General features: G+C 37.8%; 3 protein-coding genes across 3 annotated transcripts; 1 reads left to right on the forward strand and 2 right to left on the reverse strand.

The window, feature by feature from the left end:
* Window positions 1-135: 135 nt before the first annotated feature.
* Window positions 136-6,709, reverse strand: LOC137583497 (uncharacterized). The gene is made up of 3 exons (XM_068298545.1): window positions 5,255-6,709; window positions 582-1,154; window positions 136-516 (listed from the first exon to the last, which is right to left on the reverse strand). The coding sequence occupies exons 1-3, from the start codon at window positions 6,121-6,123 to the stop codon at window positions 408-410; spliced, it is 1,551 nt and encodes a 516-aa protein (XP_068154646.1). The 5' UTR covers window positions 6,124-6,709; the 3' UTR covers window positions 136-407.
* On the forward strand, window positions 6,381-15,529 carry LOC137583499 (transforming growth factor beta-1-induced transcript 1 protein). The gene is made up of 5 exons (XM_068298546.1): window positions 6,381-6,466; window positions 7,333-7,374; window positions 12,566-12,790; window positions 14,827-15,060; window positions 15,124-15,529. Exons 2-5 carry the CDS (start codon window positions 7,372-7,374, stop codon window positions 15,199-15,201), a joined length of 540 nt encoding a protein of 179 aa, XP_068154647.1. The 5' UTR covers window positions 6,381-6,466; window positions 7,333-7,371; the 3' UTR covers window positions 15,202-15,529.
* A 405-nt stretch (window positions 15,530-15,934) lies between these two features.
* Window positions 15,935-19,494, reverse strand: LOC137583500 (uncharacterized). Its single transcript, XM_068298547.1, has 3 exons — window positions 19,094-19,494; window positions 16,179-19,037; window positions 15,935-16,128 (listed from the first exon to the last, which is right to left on the reverse strand). The coding sequence occupies exons 1-3, from the start codon at window positions 19,169-19,171 to the stop codon at window positions 16,108-16,110; spliced, it is 2,958 nt and encodes a 985-aa protein (XP_068154648.1). The 5' UTR covers window positions 19,172-19,494; the 3' UTR covers window positions 15,935-16,107.
* Between the last annotated feature and the right edge of the window lie 86 nt (window positions 19,495-19,580).

Below are 19,580 nucleotides of genomic sequence, written 5' to 3' on the forward strand. Positions count from 1 at the left end.
AGCATTCTTTGCTGCCTACTTTTCGGGTTGTGCATTAAAATGGTCAATGCTCGTTCAGATGAAATGGACTACCCTTAAACTGTGTGTTTCTGTTTAGTTTAACAAGTACCTCAACTATTTTAATTTCTGTTTCGTTTCGGTTTTTAAATTCTACAATTTATTTAATTTGAAATTAATTTACATTTATGTAGTTATTTGCTTAAATTGATTGTAAATTCTAGTTTTGAATTTTCTCAATACTTTTAAATCAATTTCACTTGCAAACACAGGCAAATTTGTGGAATGGCTCAGTATACATGTACTTGTCAGTTCTGCGTTTAAATAAAACGTTTGATATGCTAGACAATTTAAATGTGTATAAGGTAACGTTAATCAGTTGATAAGAGGCAAAGGAGGATAGGCAGAAATCACAGACGCGTTTCGCTATCCACAAAATCTTTGATATAATTTGCCACACTGCGATTGAATTCGCTTTCGATATAGTCCACAAGGTCGGAACTGATATTTTTGGCCACACTATGTAAAGAAATTGCATAATATTTGGCCATAATTTGGATGAGAGACATTGTTGTCCTACTTACTTGGCATACAGTTTCCAGGGTTCGGAACAGTGGGGATTGTTGTAGAGGCAACTACGTTGACATTGTGCCTTAAACTGATCACGTTGCCGTATCAATTCTTCAATGGTGCTTGGTTCAGAAGTGTCTGCTTTTGATGACTCCTGTTGGCTTATGTTTTGAACAGTTTGTGGCACCTTTTGAGTTTCTTTCATCTCCGAACGATTATGTTTGGCCCGTAAGTGACTTATGCGTTGCTTCTCCGCATCCAGTTCAGCGCGTTCTCGCATTGCCCGCTCTATGCGCTCGCTGAGAGGTTTTGCCATCTCCTTGTCATCCGGATCTCCATCTCCAACAGCTTTGCCCAATCGCTTCATTTCGGCTTCCATGAATTCCAGCACCATTTTCTCATCTTTCAGCTCCTCCTCCAAGGTGCGTGAGAGGTATATTTCTCCATTCGGCTCACGTATGATCTTCACTTCCTTGAAACGTATATCATCCGGTTTAAGTTGCTGATGCAGCTTCTGACGCTCTTCCAGATATCGATGACCGGCCCAGAACTTTTCGCTATATGGCGAATCGCCAGGATTTAGGGGACTAAATAGACAACAAAAGCGCAAAGTGGAAACAAATCATTAACATATATGTACATATACGTATGTATAAAGAGTTATGGGGTAAAGTAGTCAGGGGAGGCTATTAAGTTTCATATAGACTGCCGACACGCAATTTTCGCGCTAAGGGAATTGCACACTAGTCACGACCTTTAATGCCCCCACCCCCATAACATTTACCCCTCACCCAGGCATATCTCAAGGCCAATGTCAAAAATAGGAGAAAACCAAAATACTATACATGAATTTGCCATACTCTAACATAAGCCATTTCTGTCTTTTTGGATGCCAATTTGAATACCCACGAATACATATCTATAGGACTTTGATTATACATATTTGTATCTATAATTACATTGTGTATTCTTTAGTTCCAGAGGTTCTAAGCAAATGTTCTAAACACTTAGTTGTTTCAGCAGTGTATGCAAATGTCATTGGATTTTGATACCTCGGCTTAAAGGGTATATCAATTTGCATCGGTTATACAAATTATAGGTATATATTTGTTTTGTTCTATCTCTCATTTTTGATTTACGCCTAACGAGCTGAGTTGTTAAAGTCGTTTATTGCAGTTGGATATAACTACCTACTATAGTATATGTATATAAAGTACATATAATGTGCAATCACTTGGATACTTGTTTGTTCATACAAAAGCTTTCAACTAGTCAAAAGAAGTCGGCTGACACTATATATATGTACATATATGGGTGGTCCCCTCATAAACATAGGCATTAAAATCTATTAGCCCTACCCTTACATGGTTAAGCATTCATTTAACACCTATGTATGTATGTATGAGTCGCATCGATGGTTCCCTAGGGGAGGTGGGTGGGTTGACCACTGTAGGGTTAAATATCATTTTTGGCCACCCCAAAAAAAGCAAACCCACCACATTAATATGACACAATCAAATTTGGAAATGGAGAAGCCAAAAACACACACAACAAAACTAAAAAAAAAAAAAAACAAAAAGAAATTCAGTTGAAGAATTAATTAATAAACACCGCGGCAAGAGCTATATAGTAGCAGTATGATGAGCATTGCCGATGAGGCAACCTTCTTTTTTGGCATACCCACATATATGTGTGTGTGTGTGTGTGTATTTATATAGATAATGGTGGGCAAGAGGCGAACATGCGAGGGTTTCTCTTACGGGAAGAGGTGCAAACTTATTGATCAAACAAATAAAGCGCAGCAGCAAAACTTAACTAAAAAAAAGAACCAAAAATAGAAAACAAAAAGTAAAAAAAAAGTATAATACAAAATACGAAAGGGCAAAGCAAAGACGTTTAGAACTGCAAGCTATGTGGGTTACATACATACATACATACATAGAGGAGTTCCATTTCATTTAGTTGCCGATTAGCGATCATAGTATACGATTATGCGACCTATTCATATTAGTTAAAAATGTGATGACGACTTGTAGATACTAAGAAATTTGCTATTTTAATCTGTTTGCAATTCGAGCAACACTCGGGAAATAGTATTTGTTCGGTTCTTTTTTGGCTAGTTAGTTAGTCAAACTACACTGAACTAAAAATGAGTGACTGCAGATAATGCGTAAGCCTCAGATGTCTCCACCATAAAAATTGATAAGGCAGTAAGCCATACGATTGACAGCTTCTGACAGTCTTAGCAGAACGAAATATACAGACATGTATATATATATATGTATGTATGTGTACACTATTTGTATGCATGTATGTGTACTTATGTTAACTGTTATTATAATCAAAATAAAAGTTCAAGTTTAACTAAAAGTGTTATTAATGGGCATAAAAGTCATGACTATGATAAAGGTTAAAAATTTGACGACTTTTGCATACGCTTTCTGCTAAAAAGCAGTGCCGGATTAAGCCAGCGCAGGGCCATAACGCAATTTAGAAGACCACTTTCCAATACGAAAGTTAATTGAATTCGATTTCAGGAAGGATCTTTTCAAATGGGTTTCAAAATTTAAATGCAGATTGAAAGACATTATACGAACTTTTCCATGCCCACCAATTGCTTTTTTTCTACTTCTGCTGATCTTTCAATATTTGAACTTTATTAGATAAGATTCATTCTATCTGTAACATGACTTAAATAAGTAAAATCTATTGTATGCCATTAAAAACTATATTCTAATTTGCAGGATTAGCAGAGAGATCTAGGAGCCCCACTCCATCAGAGATCTGTTAGATATAAGATCACTGAAAATTGAATTCAACGCTCCATTCTTGTATCAAAATATAGGATTTTGGCAAATTCTAATTGATTTTCGAAAGTAATAAAGCAAAGTATTCAAATAAACCTAAATTTTATGAAGCTCTAATTTAGTCTATTTTCTGAGTATTTTAAAAATTCATCTGTATTCAAAAAGCTCGAGAACTAAAATTTTGGCAATTTTCGAGTGAAAGTTAATTTTTTTAAAATATCCAAGTATTTAATATGCTAAATTGATAACTTTTTGTAATCAGTTAAAAATTGACGAAAATACAGTCTAAGAAACACATTATTTGTCCGAAAACTTTTTTGTAGGTATTTGAATTGCTACAGGCCCCGCGCTGCCATAATCCGTGCCGGATACGAGTTTTTAAGTAATTTGGGAAATTAATTTAATTTCTAAATAGATTTTAAACATTTTCAATAAATTATTAGTATATGACAATTGATTAAAAACTCATGAGGCCTAATACCAAATCTTTTCGGGTCCCCGAGAAGATTTGGTGTCATTAATATATCATTTAACCCAATGGATTGGTCCATGGTATAAGAAAACTGATCTCATTCCAAATATCATAATTGGATGGAGAAGAGACATGAAACTAAACAAGGCTAAACATAAATGCGAATAGTGAGAGCTTTAAAATGAGCTTAAGTAGTATCTGTATCTTATACACGAGTTTATTGAATTCCGATGCCAGTTAAAAAGAGTTAATCGTAAGATAATCAAGTTGTCAGCACTTTTAATAAAGCTCCTATACATATACATACATATATGCACATACATATATGTGATTGCATTATTTGACAAAAATAATAAATTAAAAAAAAAAAAGTTGGTAGCACTTGGTAGAAAAATAGACTTCTAATCGGCAAACGAAAACCAAAACAGTCAATTGAGATATATTTATGGAGAAGGGCATACAGCATAGGGAGAGTGAGAGTGCGAGAGAGTGCAATGGAGAGAACGAGAGAGAGGGAGAGAGGGTTAGAGAGACGAAGAAAACAGAAATACAAAAAATTTTCGCAAACGCTAGCGAACTTGGCTTTTTGGGTTTTTGGGAGTCGTTGCTGGGTGAGTAACTCCCCAAGCCCCAAGCAGCGCAGCCGATGGCAACAGCAACGTCGACTGCGACGTCAGCGACGATGGCGTCAGCTGCTGTCAATACACACACACACACATCCAAACATAAATCCAGCCAAATGAAGGTATGTATGTGGGAGAAATATATAGAGTGAGAGAGGGAGCACTCCGAGCACGCAGCTGACGATGACATCATTTGGATTCACAAAGTTTCTTCAAAAACCCGTGGAGAAAAGGGTATATTCATTTTATCAATAGATTTGCCACACACCACTGCACACTGAACATGCCCTATGAGATTCTGGATCAAATGAGCTTAGCAAATAATGTTGGCTCGATAAGTCCATCATCTTCGGTCTTGCACACTCCCCACCACTTGAATAGAACACTTTGTAAGCAACAGCATTTCGTTTCTAATCACAAACTTAATCTCAACTTAAGCCTCCAAGACTCGTCAGATTTTAATCGATTAGCTTATAATTTTACAAACTAAAACTACAAATTAAACTTTTTAAAGTTGCAAATAAACAAATGAAACTTATTAACCTAAATCGTCAGTATTAATGATTTTATAAAATATTGATTTGATCATGAAAAGTAAGGAAAAAGGATCCGAAAAATCTAATTCTAAAGTTAAACAATTTCCGATTTTAGGAAACAAATTTAAGGGTGCCTTATTGAAATGCCCAGGAGTGTAAAGTTACATGAAAACTTGTCAATTGTTGGGGCCCTTTGCAAGTCAAAGATTATGGAGTTCTTGGGACTTAAAGATAGGGTATTATACTCACAGCATTTGCAGCATCATGCGCATGGTTTCCCGGGATGGATCGTGACACGGTGAACTACGTAAAATATCCACAATGCCTTTGTCATGTTGCTCGGCCCGTGACAGCAGCTGGACTAGGGCATCCCGTTTGGCCTGTGGCAGTAACTGAGGATTATGGACTAGCGGCACATTAGGCAGGGCGGGAACTGTGGAAGAAGTTGCCTGGATTGGTTTGGGACTGCGACCGGGACTGGGCGCGGGATGCCGGCGCAACGACTCCTCATAGCTAATGAATGAACCAGTGTGCACATCGAGAATTTTAAGGGAACGCAGCGCCGTCTCGGTGGATGGGACGGTGGATGCCATCTCTAGATTGCCACCACGACGTGCAGTCATCGTGGGCGACGCAGCTGGAGCTGGCGGCATAGGACGTTGATCCATGGGTCTACGCATCGTTCGCTTACTGGGGTGGGCTTGGTTGGATCGGCGGCGCGGTATATGGGACACTGGATCGTTACTCTGTTCGATTTGATTCAGCAACAATTCCAATTGCTCATGAGCTGCGGTCAGCGGTTTATTGTTCTTGTCGGCAACCGGCATCCTCGATGACATATTACTAATGACCGGACACAGATGACTGTCCACTTTGGCCTTGACCGACCTGTAACGCGTCTGACGTGTCGTCTTAGTGGCCGGCGGATTGACTATGGGTGCCACATAACTGCGACCAAATGCCGATCGAGATGTGAGTACGGGAGTCCGAGTTTTGGTTTGCTTGGTCACATCCCTCCACCGCCGCCCGCAAGCGTTGAACCGACTCCCGATCCATGACTGTGTTGTGGTCTCACCACTGCCAGGCTTTTCCCCGTCTTGGAGCCCTCTGTGCCCCATTTGGCTCTAGAGACGTTCGTTTGCTGCTGTTGGCCAAATGTTTGTGCGGCATCGCGGCGCCTGCGCGCCCCCATCTGACGACGACGCCCCATACCCTCGGACCTTAGTTCCTGGTGCTCCTCCATTGGTGTTGGCGTGTTTCTCTTGCTTAGACGTCCAACGCCAACGTCGTCTGCGGCTGCGACTGCGACTGCGACGTCTCTCTGCTCTGCTTGGCAGCAGCTGCGGCGTTTTAGTTTCAGTTTCAGTTTCTTGGTCGACGTTCGCCGGTTCAGTTCGTCGATTTGTTGTTTCCTTTCTCTCCCTCTCTCTCTCTGTGGTTCGCGATTCGCGGCTTCTATCGGTTAGTGGTCTCCTCTTGTTTTTTCTGTTTTGTTATTTTGTGTTCTTTTCTTGCCCGTTTATTAACTGAAATTTATACCAACAACAAATGAATTGGATGGAACAAAAAAAAAAAAAAAAAAAAACAAAAACCAAAGGCCAAAAATCAAGACTATACAGAAAGAAATGCAAAATAAGAAATGATTATTTTCGGAGCAATGGAAATTATTGTTAATTAGTCCATTAATAGAAAACGAAAACGAAAAAACACACACACACACACAATTTATGAGAGATTTTTCCAGGGCAAAAAGGGAAACATCAATTCATACAAAAATGTTGACAGGAAACTCAATCGTAAATCGAGAAAAAGTCTAGACCTTATACCAGATGTGCTTAAGAAGTTAGTCTCTTGAGTCTTTCCCTTCTACCCGTTAAGATGGGACTATGCCATTCAATTCGATCTTCTACTTTTCAAGACCTCACTATAGATAGAACAGCATCAGATATACATATATAGTCATCATTAATTCTTTCTGATATTTGATATTTCTCGTAGTTAGAATACAAAGTTATATAGTTAAACAGAGAGTGTTAAGTATGTTTGTTATCTGTTTTAGCTAAATAGCTTCCATTGAAATAGAAATCATTTATATCCAAGATCGAGGTGTACCTAAGCACTTTATAAATAATTTTGTCGAAAACTTGTTTCAAGTGATTGTAGAATTTCTTTTCTTTTCCTCCCTCTCTCTCTCTCTCTGTCTCTCTCTCTCTCCCAATTTTGTTAATGTTTTCGTTTGGGTGATTAATGGATACCAATGAAAATAATATATTACATTACCTATAAATATATATAACATTTTGTTTTGTTGTTTTTGCTGTTTAAAGTATAAATTTCAACACTAAAACAAAAGCGACACCAACAAAATGGTAAGTAAATAAATGAAATACAACTAAAAACATACATAAATCACAGTGGAAAAAAGTCAAAGGCAAGGAAACAAAACGAAGAAGAAAAAAATTAAAAAAAACATTAAATTTCAAACCTAATTCAAATGCTTTCCAACCGGCTAGCTGGCGGGTCGTCGCCTTGTTGGCTGCTCTGGTGCCCCCCAGCTGGAGCTGCTAGCCTCCCTCCCTTCCGCCACCAATCTCCCTTCGATCCGTTTGGATCGTCGTATGGTTATGATTCGTTGTGGGCGTAGGCAAACAGGTTGCGATTGTGTATTGCTCATACGCCGCATTGGCCAGCCGCCGCCTTCCCCAAAAACGCTTTTATTGCTCATTTCATTTCATTTCATTTTTCAATATGCTGCCTTTTTTTCCTCTGTTTTTTGTTTCTAAAGTGTCTAAACACCAACCATGTGCAAGATTCATAACAGACGAGTGTGCGTGGAATTTTTAGAGTGTTACAAACTAAACCAACCAAACAAACTGTCATCTAACGCCGTTTTTATGAGCTGCCTACCCAAAAAATACACACAAAAACACACACACAAAAAACCTCACGCACAAATGACTTTGGTTTGCCTTATTAGTATTTATGTTAATTGCCATACTAAACAACAACAACAACAACAAAAACCAAAAACAATTTGAAGAGTTCGCCAAGTGTTTGCTGCCGCTGCTCTATCTCCCTCCCACCTCCCTGAATTTCCAATTTCAATTTTTATTTTCGATTTTGTGTGGGCAACTCTCAAAAGTCTCTCAACTTTCATTCACTCATTCATTCACTCATTCAATTCATTCATTCGTTCATTCAGTTGAGATGAGTGGAGGACAACCATATAAAAAAACAAAAACAAATTAAGAAAGAAAACTACAAGAAGCAAATAAAAGTCCAAACTCTGACATCATTTTTACACCAAATCCATCAGTCTAAATCTTAGCCCCCCCCCCGCCTCCCCTCCCTCTAGCAAAACTAAGTCTGATTAATAAAATGAGCACAATATAAATCATCTGCCTGATAAAATGCGAAACAACAAATGATTTTTTCTTATTCTCATTATGTTATTAACCATTTTTACTTTTTGTTGTTCTTCTTCTTCTTTTTTTGTCAATGCCGTCATAAAAACAAATTACATTTTATAAATTGTTTGTAATAATTGTTTTATATTTGCAATGATTCAGATATTTAATGCTTAAAGTCATGTTTTGGTAATCAATTTTAAACTGTGTACAGTGAAAACTCTCTCGATACACAAACACAAAGCAATGAGTTATAATTCGCAACTGGTTTTGGCATTAAAATAGTCTTTTGACTGCTCAAACGAACGTTTAAGTTTGGAGTATTTACAATATTATTATTCGCACAGAATGAAGTTAGTCCTCAATTCCCTGATTTTAACACAAACATTTAAACTACTCTCTCTCTAGTTGAACTACGTTTATAGTTTTAATAAGATTCATATGAAAAGCCTATAAGCTTGGTATTTAGTATTTATATTGTCTTCAAAAAGGGTTTTTGAAACTTAAAATACTTTAGGAGATGTGACATTTCTTTTTGAGGCAATGTTGTTGTCATGTAAGGCTATCTTTCGAATATTCAAACACGTTATAGCTCTCAATTCTGAACGATATTTAATGACACCATTCTAGTCTTAAGTACATTCCGGAGTTTTGAAAAGATTATCCTAAAATACTAGGATATCCCAAATCGTTAACGAGTCCATATACCAAGTTTCTTGGCCATAGCTCATATAAGTTTTGAGATCAGACAGACAGACATGAATATATCTACTTGACTATTGATGCTGATCACTTATGTATATGTATATGTAGTTAACATTATTGAAATCTGTCTTACTCTTAATCACTTACATAATTTTGGAGACTTCCATATACCATTTCTCTAGGCATAATGTTCCTTGTGAATTATTTTTCATTCACTTTGTTGTTATGTGCCTATGGCTTTTCAAAAGATCAAGATTGCAGAAATGTTGACTGATTTATGCAAAAGATTTAATGCGATTTCAAAGCTACATTTATGGTGAACCATGCTTACGGGACAGGTGATCCAATTCGGTGATCGATATTTTATTACTCATAGTTGACGTTTCAAAAGATTAGAGGCGGGGGGAAGAGAAGAGAAGGTTGCCAAAAATATCTTAATTGATGATAATATTCGTATAAAGTGTTTCTCTTCCTCGTCCTCTCACATTTGTTGCACTTTTTCGAGTGATAAATCGTTAAATCAATATATCAATTTAGATGAGATTAAAACTGGTTTCCCTATGATATCACCAAGAACTAAATATAAATTTATATAGGGGGATAAGCAAAAAACCATAATAAACTGACTCGAACAGTGTGAAATTGTCAAAACATTTTCTAACAAATAAAAGAAAATTCACATTGAGCATACGCACTGTGGAACATTGAATTTTTCATTTGCTTTTCTATTTATTTTCTATTTTTTGTTGGATATAAGAACAAATTATTAATTCATATTGATTGACAACCTTTGATTGATTCACACTTTTTGCTTTTCCACCCTTCCCGCCCCTCCCATGATCCCTAAGTTGCACACTCTTCACACAGATTCCTAATGATTCATGCACTCAATATTTTAATTATCGCAAATTCAAAAACAATAAAACAAACAACAAAAGGGGAGAAGACGAAACAAAATCAATTTGTTTTCCATTATTGTTGCTCCAATTCAAATGGTATTCATCTGTATATACATATATACATTCATATATATTCATGAGTATATACATATAGTATTTTTGCAAATTTTGTATGACCTTTTTATTGTTGTTGTAGTTTCTGTTTCTATGCAATTAACTGATAAGAAATGCAAGTCAACATTTAACAATTTGCCCAATACATGCATCCACACATATAATATATATATGTATATATATATATATATATATATGGGTATAAACAGCTGCAGTCCAGGCTATAGAAGGGGGGCAAAAATCGTGGCAAGGTTTGTTATTGGAGATTTTTTGTTAGCATATTAAAGTGTGAACGACAAAAACAAAAAGCAAATAAACCGGAACATATGTTTGTGGGTTCATAGGCGTGTCTTGAGGGGTCAAAATGGGGAATATATGCCCCCAAAAGTATGCAATAAGCACAAGTCCAAAAATCCCTTAAGCAAAATAATGAATACTAAATCAGCTTATGGCATACTTTAAGGGGCCTTTGTTTCATCATTTCACTTTAGAAATCCAACTTAAATTTGGAAAAACTAATTTCGAAAGAGACATTTATTACCATTATATATACTAATCTGATAATAATTGATATATATTTTGATTAAGAAGACTTTAAAACGATGGCAAATATAGAAATAGATTTGGTTAACCAATTAAACGATTTCAGTTCGCTGTGTCCTGTATAAATATTTGTTATTTACTTCTATTTTGGACAGAGTTTGAAAGAGCATACAATATTCGTTGTCGATTCATATTTGTTTGTTTCATTTTTTGTTTGTTTGTTTCCCATTAAGTGCTAAACATTTTTTCTTAATTTTTTTTTTTGTGTTCTTTAATTGCTTTAATTTCTTAATGCTGTCGTTTGTGCTGCCAAAAGAGAAGCAGTGCGATTAGTAAAAAAAAAAGAAGAAGAAGAGAGAAACAAACTGTAATTTAGCATAGTGTGTTAGTGTATAACCCTTGGCATAGCCCCCCACCTGCCTGGCACCTTTCGCCGTTCGCCGTCCACCTTCCGCCTTTATTGACTTGGCACTTCTCTTTCTCAGTGTATCTTCAATTCTCCTTCTCTTACTCTCTCGGTGCGTGTTTGTTTAATTCAATTCTAACTCTAGCGATGATCTAAGTGAGACGTCGCCTCTTCGTTCTATGCAAAATTTTGTTGTAGTTATAGTTGTTTCCATATATGTATGTACATATGTACATCTGGCGCACAAAACTTGAATATAAGCAAAAGAAGCAAACAAAAACAAAACAAAACAAAATGAAAAAAAAAAAAAAAATGGAAAACCAAGAGCAAGAAGCAGCCCGTAAAGTGGCCCGAAATAAATTTAATGTGCGTTTAATTTGAACAAATTGTAATTTTTTCGGCAAAATGTAAATAAAACAAAGTCAAGAACTCGCCCACTCATATAGCAGCAGCACCACTAGCACCACCACCACCATCACCAGGCTAACCCCATACGCCAATCAACCGATGATCAGCCACCCACCCACCCACATACATACATATATTGCAACCAAGAAACAACAGAAAGAAAAAGAGAGGGAGGTCATGGAAAGATGGTAGTGTTGCCAACTGATAGAAATGTGGCCAGTGGGGGTGGGGAAGGGGTGTGGAGCTGCAAGTGAGCGTGCAAATTGGCAAAATTTACGATCTGCTGCCATTTAACTTTATTTCCATTTTTCGCATGTTTGTTTTCGATGAATTTTTATGAGTTTTAGTTTTGTTTCAATGTATTGGCCGGTGTTATCAGTAAAAATCGGACCAAAATTCCCCCTCTCTCTCTCTCTCTTCAGCCCCTAGCCTCCCCAGAGTCATTGTTTCATTCTGTCCACTCTTTTTGCTCTTGGGTTTGCAACTTGGCTAGAACCTTCATAATGAATGAATCTTTAGTGACAAATATCAATTTATCTTAGGCTTAAGCCAAACTTGAACATTTTGAAATTTGAGATATTAACAAAGTTCAATAACCCAAGGGGCAGAGAAAAGTTCATGAACTTTTGTAATTTATTAACATATATAAACATATTTATATATATGTATGTAGGTACATATGTGTGTATATATGTATTTATGTGCATTTGTTTTAAGCTCAAAGTTTTATAGCCATCATTTTAACTCACTTGGGTCATTACTTGTTGTATAATATGAATTTTATAAATGATTTAATGCTGATGAGGCACATCATCAGTATATATACTTATATATGTATTATGTACCCATTTATATACATGTTTATATATATATTTCTATTACTTGTGTGATAATTCTTACTTGGTTTTATTTGAGCTTGCTTGCGGTTTATGTCATTTAGATTGGATTACGTAAACTCTTGATCGTTTGTCACTCATTTAGAATCTTTGACTTTTTTGTTTTCTATCTGCGGTTTTTGACTTCCCAGATCTATATATAATTCAACATACTTTCTTTGGTTTTTAATTTTCCTCAACAGTCTGAGCCAGCTTCGGTGTGTCACAAGTGCAATGAGGTCATCCAGCAACGCATCATTACGGCTCTGGGCAAGACTTGGCATCCGGAGCATTTTGTCTGCAAGGATTGCCAAAAGCCAATTACCGATTCCACATTCAATATACAAAACGGTGAACCGGTATGCTCTGATTGCTTTGTCCAAAACTATTCGGGCACCTGTTTCGGTTGCAAACAGCCCATCCTAGAGGTTAGTATTTGAATATTATCATATTTTATTTTGATAAGACGCAGTTGCTCAACTTCATTAACATCAACATCAACATCCACATCCACATCGTCATAGATATAGTCATAGGCAACGTCATAGTCATAGTCATCGGCATGGGCAATTGTCGTCTGTTTGTCATAAACTTTGGCACTTTATGAGCCCCAATGTAATTAATATTGTCAACATTTGTCTTGATACGCTATAATGCCTTGTAATGTATGTACATCAAGGCATTCACTTATAGATACTATCGTATCTACATACACACATATATAGTAAATACAATATAAATGCATCTCACTCAAGTGTTTATCATCATTTTGATTGAGGAAATAGCTAAAACTGAAATGCAGTTCTTGGAAACTAGAAAAAAAGGAGGAAAAACTAAACAAATATTGCTGGCAATTATGAATTTCATTTCAATTATTTTGAGTTAACTTAATAGCAACAGATGCTTTCGAATAGGTTGATGCAGGTCTAAAATATACTAGACCAATGAAATGACGACCAATGATTGTCGTTATAAAAACTGAAATCTCTTGGTACTTTTTTCTTATATCGAGATCAAAGTGGACCTAACAAAACAAAGGGTCAAAGGCATTTAGTCTTTAGTTCAATAGTTGTTTTAGTTAAATGTAATTGATTTGGCATTTTGTTTTTCTTTTCTCGAAATGGGGAATGTTTTTGGACCATTTCTCGCAGGGAGGGGTTTCGTTTGTTAATTTCTTTCAACAAAACATAATTCGAGCAGGAGATCAACCATCAATCAACCAACATGTGTTCAAAATAATCATAACTAGTCAATAAATCTTATTAATTTATGGGATTTTCAATCATAGACAGCACAAGGAGGTGAGCAGGTTGTCTTTATAGCTATCTCAGGAAGCACCAAGTACAATCATGAGCACACTTCGCTAAAGAATCCATGTGTTCAAGGCTAATAGTAGTTGGGAATTCAAACTAATACGATCCTAACTATTTTCGAGCAATACTTTTTGGTGAAAATTCAGTTTGTTGGGAGTTAAATATAATTTTTCAAACAAAATTTGTTGTTTCCTCCCATTTTGCTTAGGCAATATTACTTGAAAGATATTATTGTAACTTTAAAACAAAAACATTAATCTTCAGAATACTCAAAAAATTGACTAAATTAATGATTCATGAAAACTTTGCTATTCTTTGACATTGTTTGTCCCGCTTGGAACGATAACTGTAACTAACATTTAAAATTGAATTAAGTCTAAAACCATTAAATGGTTATTTCACTTGTAAAAACCGCAAAAGTTAATAGTTTTTCAGAATTTTTTAACTAAAATGGATAAACAAATGAACCAATCTTTCAGAGATTGAAAATATTTTTGCATTTGTACCCCTTGTTAAAAAAAAATTGGACTAAATTTGTAACTCAATTGCAAATAAATTTTTCGAATTTGTGCTTTGTCATCTTTTCTGGATCAAAGATTTTCGAATCTTCTATTATCTAATTATAGACGATAATAAATTTCTTATGAATTTGCTCGAACCGTTGATGATAATGCCTAAAAGTATGCAAACGGAACATTTTTGTGTGTATTAAGCCTGGAAAATGTCTCAAAGTTCTTTATAGGTTTTTGAGAAGTGAGTTTTTCGATTGCCCATAATGTACTGTACGATACTAAACATCCTGATCCGTCACTGTTTTAAGAGCTCACTTAATTTTAAAAGCTAAAAGTTTGAGTAATGAAATTGTTATTTCAAAAACTTATCACAAATTTAGCAACAACAAAAAAGACTATACTTATCAGTTACCCTATGCAAGAGACTAAATCATTTAGAAGTCTTTTGAATCTAAGTATTCTAGAACAAGACGATAAAATGAATATTTTTACTCTATCATAAATGTATTGACAATTGTAAGCTCATTTGATGGCCGCCTTTTGTTTGGCTTTGCTTTTGATTACACAAAAACTAAATTTGGCAAATCAGCTGAAAAGTATGCTATTAATTTGACTATTTTCTTATTTTATTGTTTGCAGCGAACAATTAAGGCCATGGATCAGAGTTGGCACGAGGAATGCTTCGTATGTGGCGGACCATGCAAGAAACCCCTGGTGGGCACCTCGTTCTATGAGCGCGATGGCAAACCCTATTGTCGTGTGGACTTTGAGCAACTTTTTGCGGCTCGTTGTGCCGGCTGCGGACTGCCCATAACGGAGAATGCAATTGTGGCTCTAAATGCCAAATGGCATCGGGAATGCTTTAAATGCAAGGTATGTACTTGGACTCAGCTCCAACTATGTAAATGCTAATCCCAAGTCTGCAATTGATTCCAGAAATGCGCCTCGGCCATTACGGCCAGCACGTTCGCCGTCGAGGATAACAAACCGTTGTGCACTGCCTGTTCGGGTTAGGATCGTCTCTTAGGCAAATAATAATGGGCATACGGACATATATCTAATATATATGTATATATATATTATCTACATATATATACATATACCTAATTATTATTATTATCATTATTATTATTAATATTATGGTATTTTGTAGTAACGCAAACATTGTTGAACGAAAGTCAGAGCTAACAAAATCAAACAAAATGAAAACCCAAACACGACCGAAAGGCCATTCATTCATTCGGTGTGTTTAGGCAAATATTTTTTTAAACAAATGTAACTTAAATATTTAGTAGTCCATTATCGACATACGAAAAAAACGAAATGTTGTCTATCTCATAAATGTGTACAAGATCTTATTATCACAAAGGCGGATCTAGGCGGGGAAATCTGTTCCAAAAGTAAGCAAGAAGCAGTCCAAGTTGTGGAAAACAAATTCTAAATCCAATCCAAGTACAATCCAAAAATATTCAAAATTGTTGCAAATAATTTAGGTTTTTCCAGCCTATTGCATACCTTAAGGGGCAAATTTTCCTTATTTCACTGTTGTAGATCTTCTTCCGAGCATATGAGCCGTCTCTTACTCAGTCTCTCTCTCTCTCTTTTTAATATTGTTTGTGCTATTTTTTTATATACTGCGCAAAGCATGTTATTAAATTGAAAATATATGAAAAATTTATTGTTTATTCACAAGTAGCAAAATTTTAAATTTTAACCCAGCATTTCATAACTTATTTAAGGCTCTTAATTGTGGTAAGTACATATTTTATTGTGTTTTTTGTTTATAAATTCCCAAATGCTTCATTCAGAATTTGATTAATTTTCCCTTTTTTATGTTCATTGCCAAAAACCAAGTGCAAACGGCAAACGAGATTTGCTTAATTTTGATAGAATTTTCTCAGTTTTTATCCTTTGTTTTGTTTAGTCCTTGCTTGGTTGTACCTAAGTGGATAGAAGAGTCAGTTGGTATACATTTTCATATTTTTTGTTACCTGTTGTTTTTGTAGCATTGCTCCCAGGGAACGCATTAGAGGATCGAGAACTTGCTGCACTTGGTTCTTGGACACATGCTGCAGTGCTTCGAATAGAGCCTCATGCAATTCATTTTGCAGTTTGTGCTGCTGACTTTCGGTCTTCTCGCGGGTTTTGCGACTGCAGCTGGGCGATTGCCGATCGAAACTCATGGTGCTGCTGGCATCGCCGCCGCAGTGTATATTCTCGATTTGGGTCTTCACCAGTTGATCAATGGCCGGCGGTATTTCCGTATCGGAGTGGGCTTTAGTGGCAGCATTGGCGACCAATGGACCTGCAGAGCTCTGGCCCTTCATTTTGCGAACACGCAAAAGAGGCTTGGGACGTGTGTCTTTGCGGGGCACTAGACGCGGCTCATAGAACTTTAGATCGTTTAGACACATCTTGAGATCGTAACGCTGGCTGCGTACCTCGGACTGTGTGCGATGATACTGATGATAACGAGGGCGATTCATTTTGTGACCACGCTTCCTCAGACGTCGATAGGTCTCGCGGGCCAATTGGAAGCGCTCCTCCTGCATGTCTTCGATGAATGATAGAAATTTGGTGCAGCGCTGCTGCAGGCATTCGACAACAGGGTCCTGACGATCCATAATACCCTTATCCAGGCAGACATTGGTCATGGTGTAGATCATTTCAATGAGGGCACTCAACTTCTGTGGCACCTTGTCGAGCAGAAAATAGCGCAATTGCCGCTGAAATGTTTGAATCGATTGCTGGATCAGGCCGTACACACAGACCATACGCTGGCAGGCCTCGTTCGATTTGGCGCTATTGAAACTGGTGACCGGTGTGCATCTCACATCGTCGATCATGCCCTTAAGGGGATAGAGAAAGTTCCTAGCAAACCGCACACAGAACTCGAAGGCATTGCGTTCCCTTCGCTGGCGCTCCAAGGCACTGCAGGGCGGCACTTGCAACTGCAGCAAACTATTCTGCAGTTGATCCATCGAACTGATAATCTTCTCCTGTGTCATTGAGATCTTGTTGTAGATCGTAAGTTTCTCAAATTTCAGATTCTCTAGGGATCTGGTGCACACCACTGGAGAGCGTGGCTGTTGCCTACGCCGGCGTGGTGACGTCCTCTCCGCAGTGGGTGACGGGGATATTGGCGATAGCGACGGTGGTGCTGGTATGGAGGGTGAAGCCGTAACAGCATCACGACCTCCCAGATGACGGGCTTTCGTTTCAGCAGCATGTTCTCCCGTTTTCGTTGGTTTCGATTTGCTGTTTGATTGTCGACGACTTTGCTGCTGCTTTTGGGACGTGGTTTTAAGTGGCGATGGACTAGGTGATGAAGCTCCAGTCTTAAGTCTCTCCGTCCTCAGTTTGTTCGACTTTTGTGGCTTTGTTGGTGATGATGTTGATAGCGTTGTTGGCGGCAGGCCAACCAATCTCTTCTGCTGTGCTCTTGTCTGAGTACTTTCTATCGACTTCCTCTTGGCCTGCTCCATCAGCTTGGCTTTCAGTTGTTGTTTCTTCATCACAGTTTCATGGTTGGTCTGCTCAGAGTTTGCTTCTTCTTCTTCTTCGGTGAGTACGTGTGTCTCCTCCGATCGCTGGGAAGTGTATCGCATGGGCTGTAGACTACGCAACAGACTGATCCGATAGGGCCGCTGTTCTAGCTCAATGAAATAAGATTTTTCAACAACTGGTAGTAGTCCACTTTCTGTTCGTTCGCCAGATGCTGATGCTGTGGTAGTGGTTGTTGTTGTTGTTGTTGCTAAACCAACAGTAGGATCTGTCAGTTGGCCCAATCGACTTTGGACAGGATCTTGTTCACTGCTCGAACAAGTGGGACGTGCTTCCAAATAACGCATATAACCCGGTCGATTGGCATATTCATGCTCGAGATCTCCATCTTCGAGGAAAAAGGGTGTCACCGGCTCCGGTTCGGCACTGCTATGCTGATCCATAAACTGATAGGCTGACATGGGCGTGACATTCTCTACACTGCACACATTAACCTGAATGGCTTTGTATACCATGGGCGATGGCATTATATCCACCCACTTGGCCTGTTGTGGCGGATAATCCTCAAACAATATGGAATTCGACTGAGGATAAAACGTATCACCGCCGGCGCCCACACAAGGAATACACGGATCACATGGAGCACACGAAATATCTGGAGCACATAGAACTTCTTCTTGTCGTTCACGATGAGCGCCCAGGACCATCTTCAAACGTTCCAAAACATCTTCCGCCTTGGGCAGAGGCCTAAAACTGGCTTCCACCTCATTTTTGGGCCCTCGCTTGGAAGTCGTTGCAGGTGAGTGCTTCACCTTAGATGTGCTGGCCGGCCGTTGAGATTTGGCCTTTATTGGATTAATCTCCTCCATGAATTCAAGTTCGGCACATACCTCCCGGTGAAGTGCCTCTATTTGCTGACAGGCATCATCGCCCTTGTCAATGATCATTGACTTCTTCGACTTTGACTTGCTTTTGGACTTTTTTGATTTGGTATGACGTTTCCCACCTTCGGCCCCACCACAAAGACGTTCATTGTGTTGCTCGACTCGTGGTGCAAACGTCACATTCTCGTCCTCGTCGCAGACGCCATAGTCATCATTGTAATCCGCATCGTCGTCGGCGTCATCATCCAGCAATGCCGATGGCTCCAACGAAAGCTGTGTCTCCACATCCAAGTCTCGGGACGTCACCATGCCAAGGACATCATTACCTGAACGCCGCACCTTGCAAAATCGAGGCATTGTCGGCCTAGACGGCTCTCGATCCTTACGCAATTGAGCCAACTCGGCGGCTCGCTGCTTATTATAACGCTTCACGGCATTTGGTATGGACTCGGGGCCAGAGAACTGTATGCAAGTGGTTAGCCAAGTGGACCTCAATCCCAATCTATTTGTGAGCTTACCTGAAACTCAAAGTTACCAGACCGACGGCAATATTCATTCGACTGGCCGTACAAGTCGTGAGTATTCAGATTGTACATCTTTTCGTGGTCGTCTTGGGAATGATTTTTTCTTCTTTCAATTTCTAAAATTTATTAACGAAAAACAAATTGTCCAAATGGGTGAGGATCGCAAAACTTAACTCGAATAATAACTTGAAAATAATATGTCGATTTTTGTGTTTTTTTTTTTTTTTTTTTTTTTTTTTTTTTTTTTGTATTCTAAAGAGACACAGAGCGAGAGAGAGAGAGAGAGAGAGAAAGGAGAAGAAAAAATGTTAGAAGTAATACTAAATTTGAAATTTTGCTTATAGTCTCGTTGCCGAAAAAAGAAATTTGTATTCAAAAAGTTTGATAGATATCCCTTGCACGATCTGATGGAATGAATTTGTTTGATTGTTTCATTTTGATTAGCAACTTGATTGACTTTTCGAAAATATTGAGAGAATTC

The sequence above is a fragment of the Drosophila tropicalis genome, unplaced genomic scaffold (assembly GCF_018151085.1).
Source record: "Drosophila tropicalis isolate 14030-0801.00 unplaced genomic scaffold, ASM1815108v1 contig_867, whole genome shotgun sequence".
NCBI classification, from domain to species: Eukaryota; Metazoa; Arthropoda; class Insecta; order Diptera; family Drosophilidae; genus Drosophila; species Drosophila tropicalis.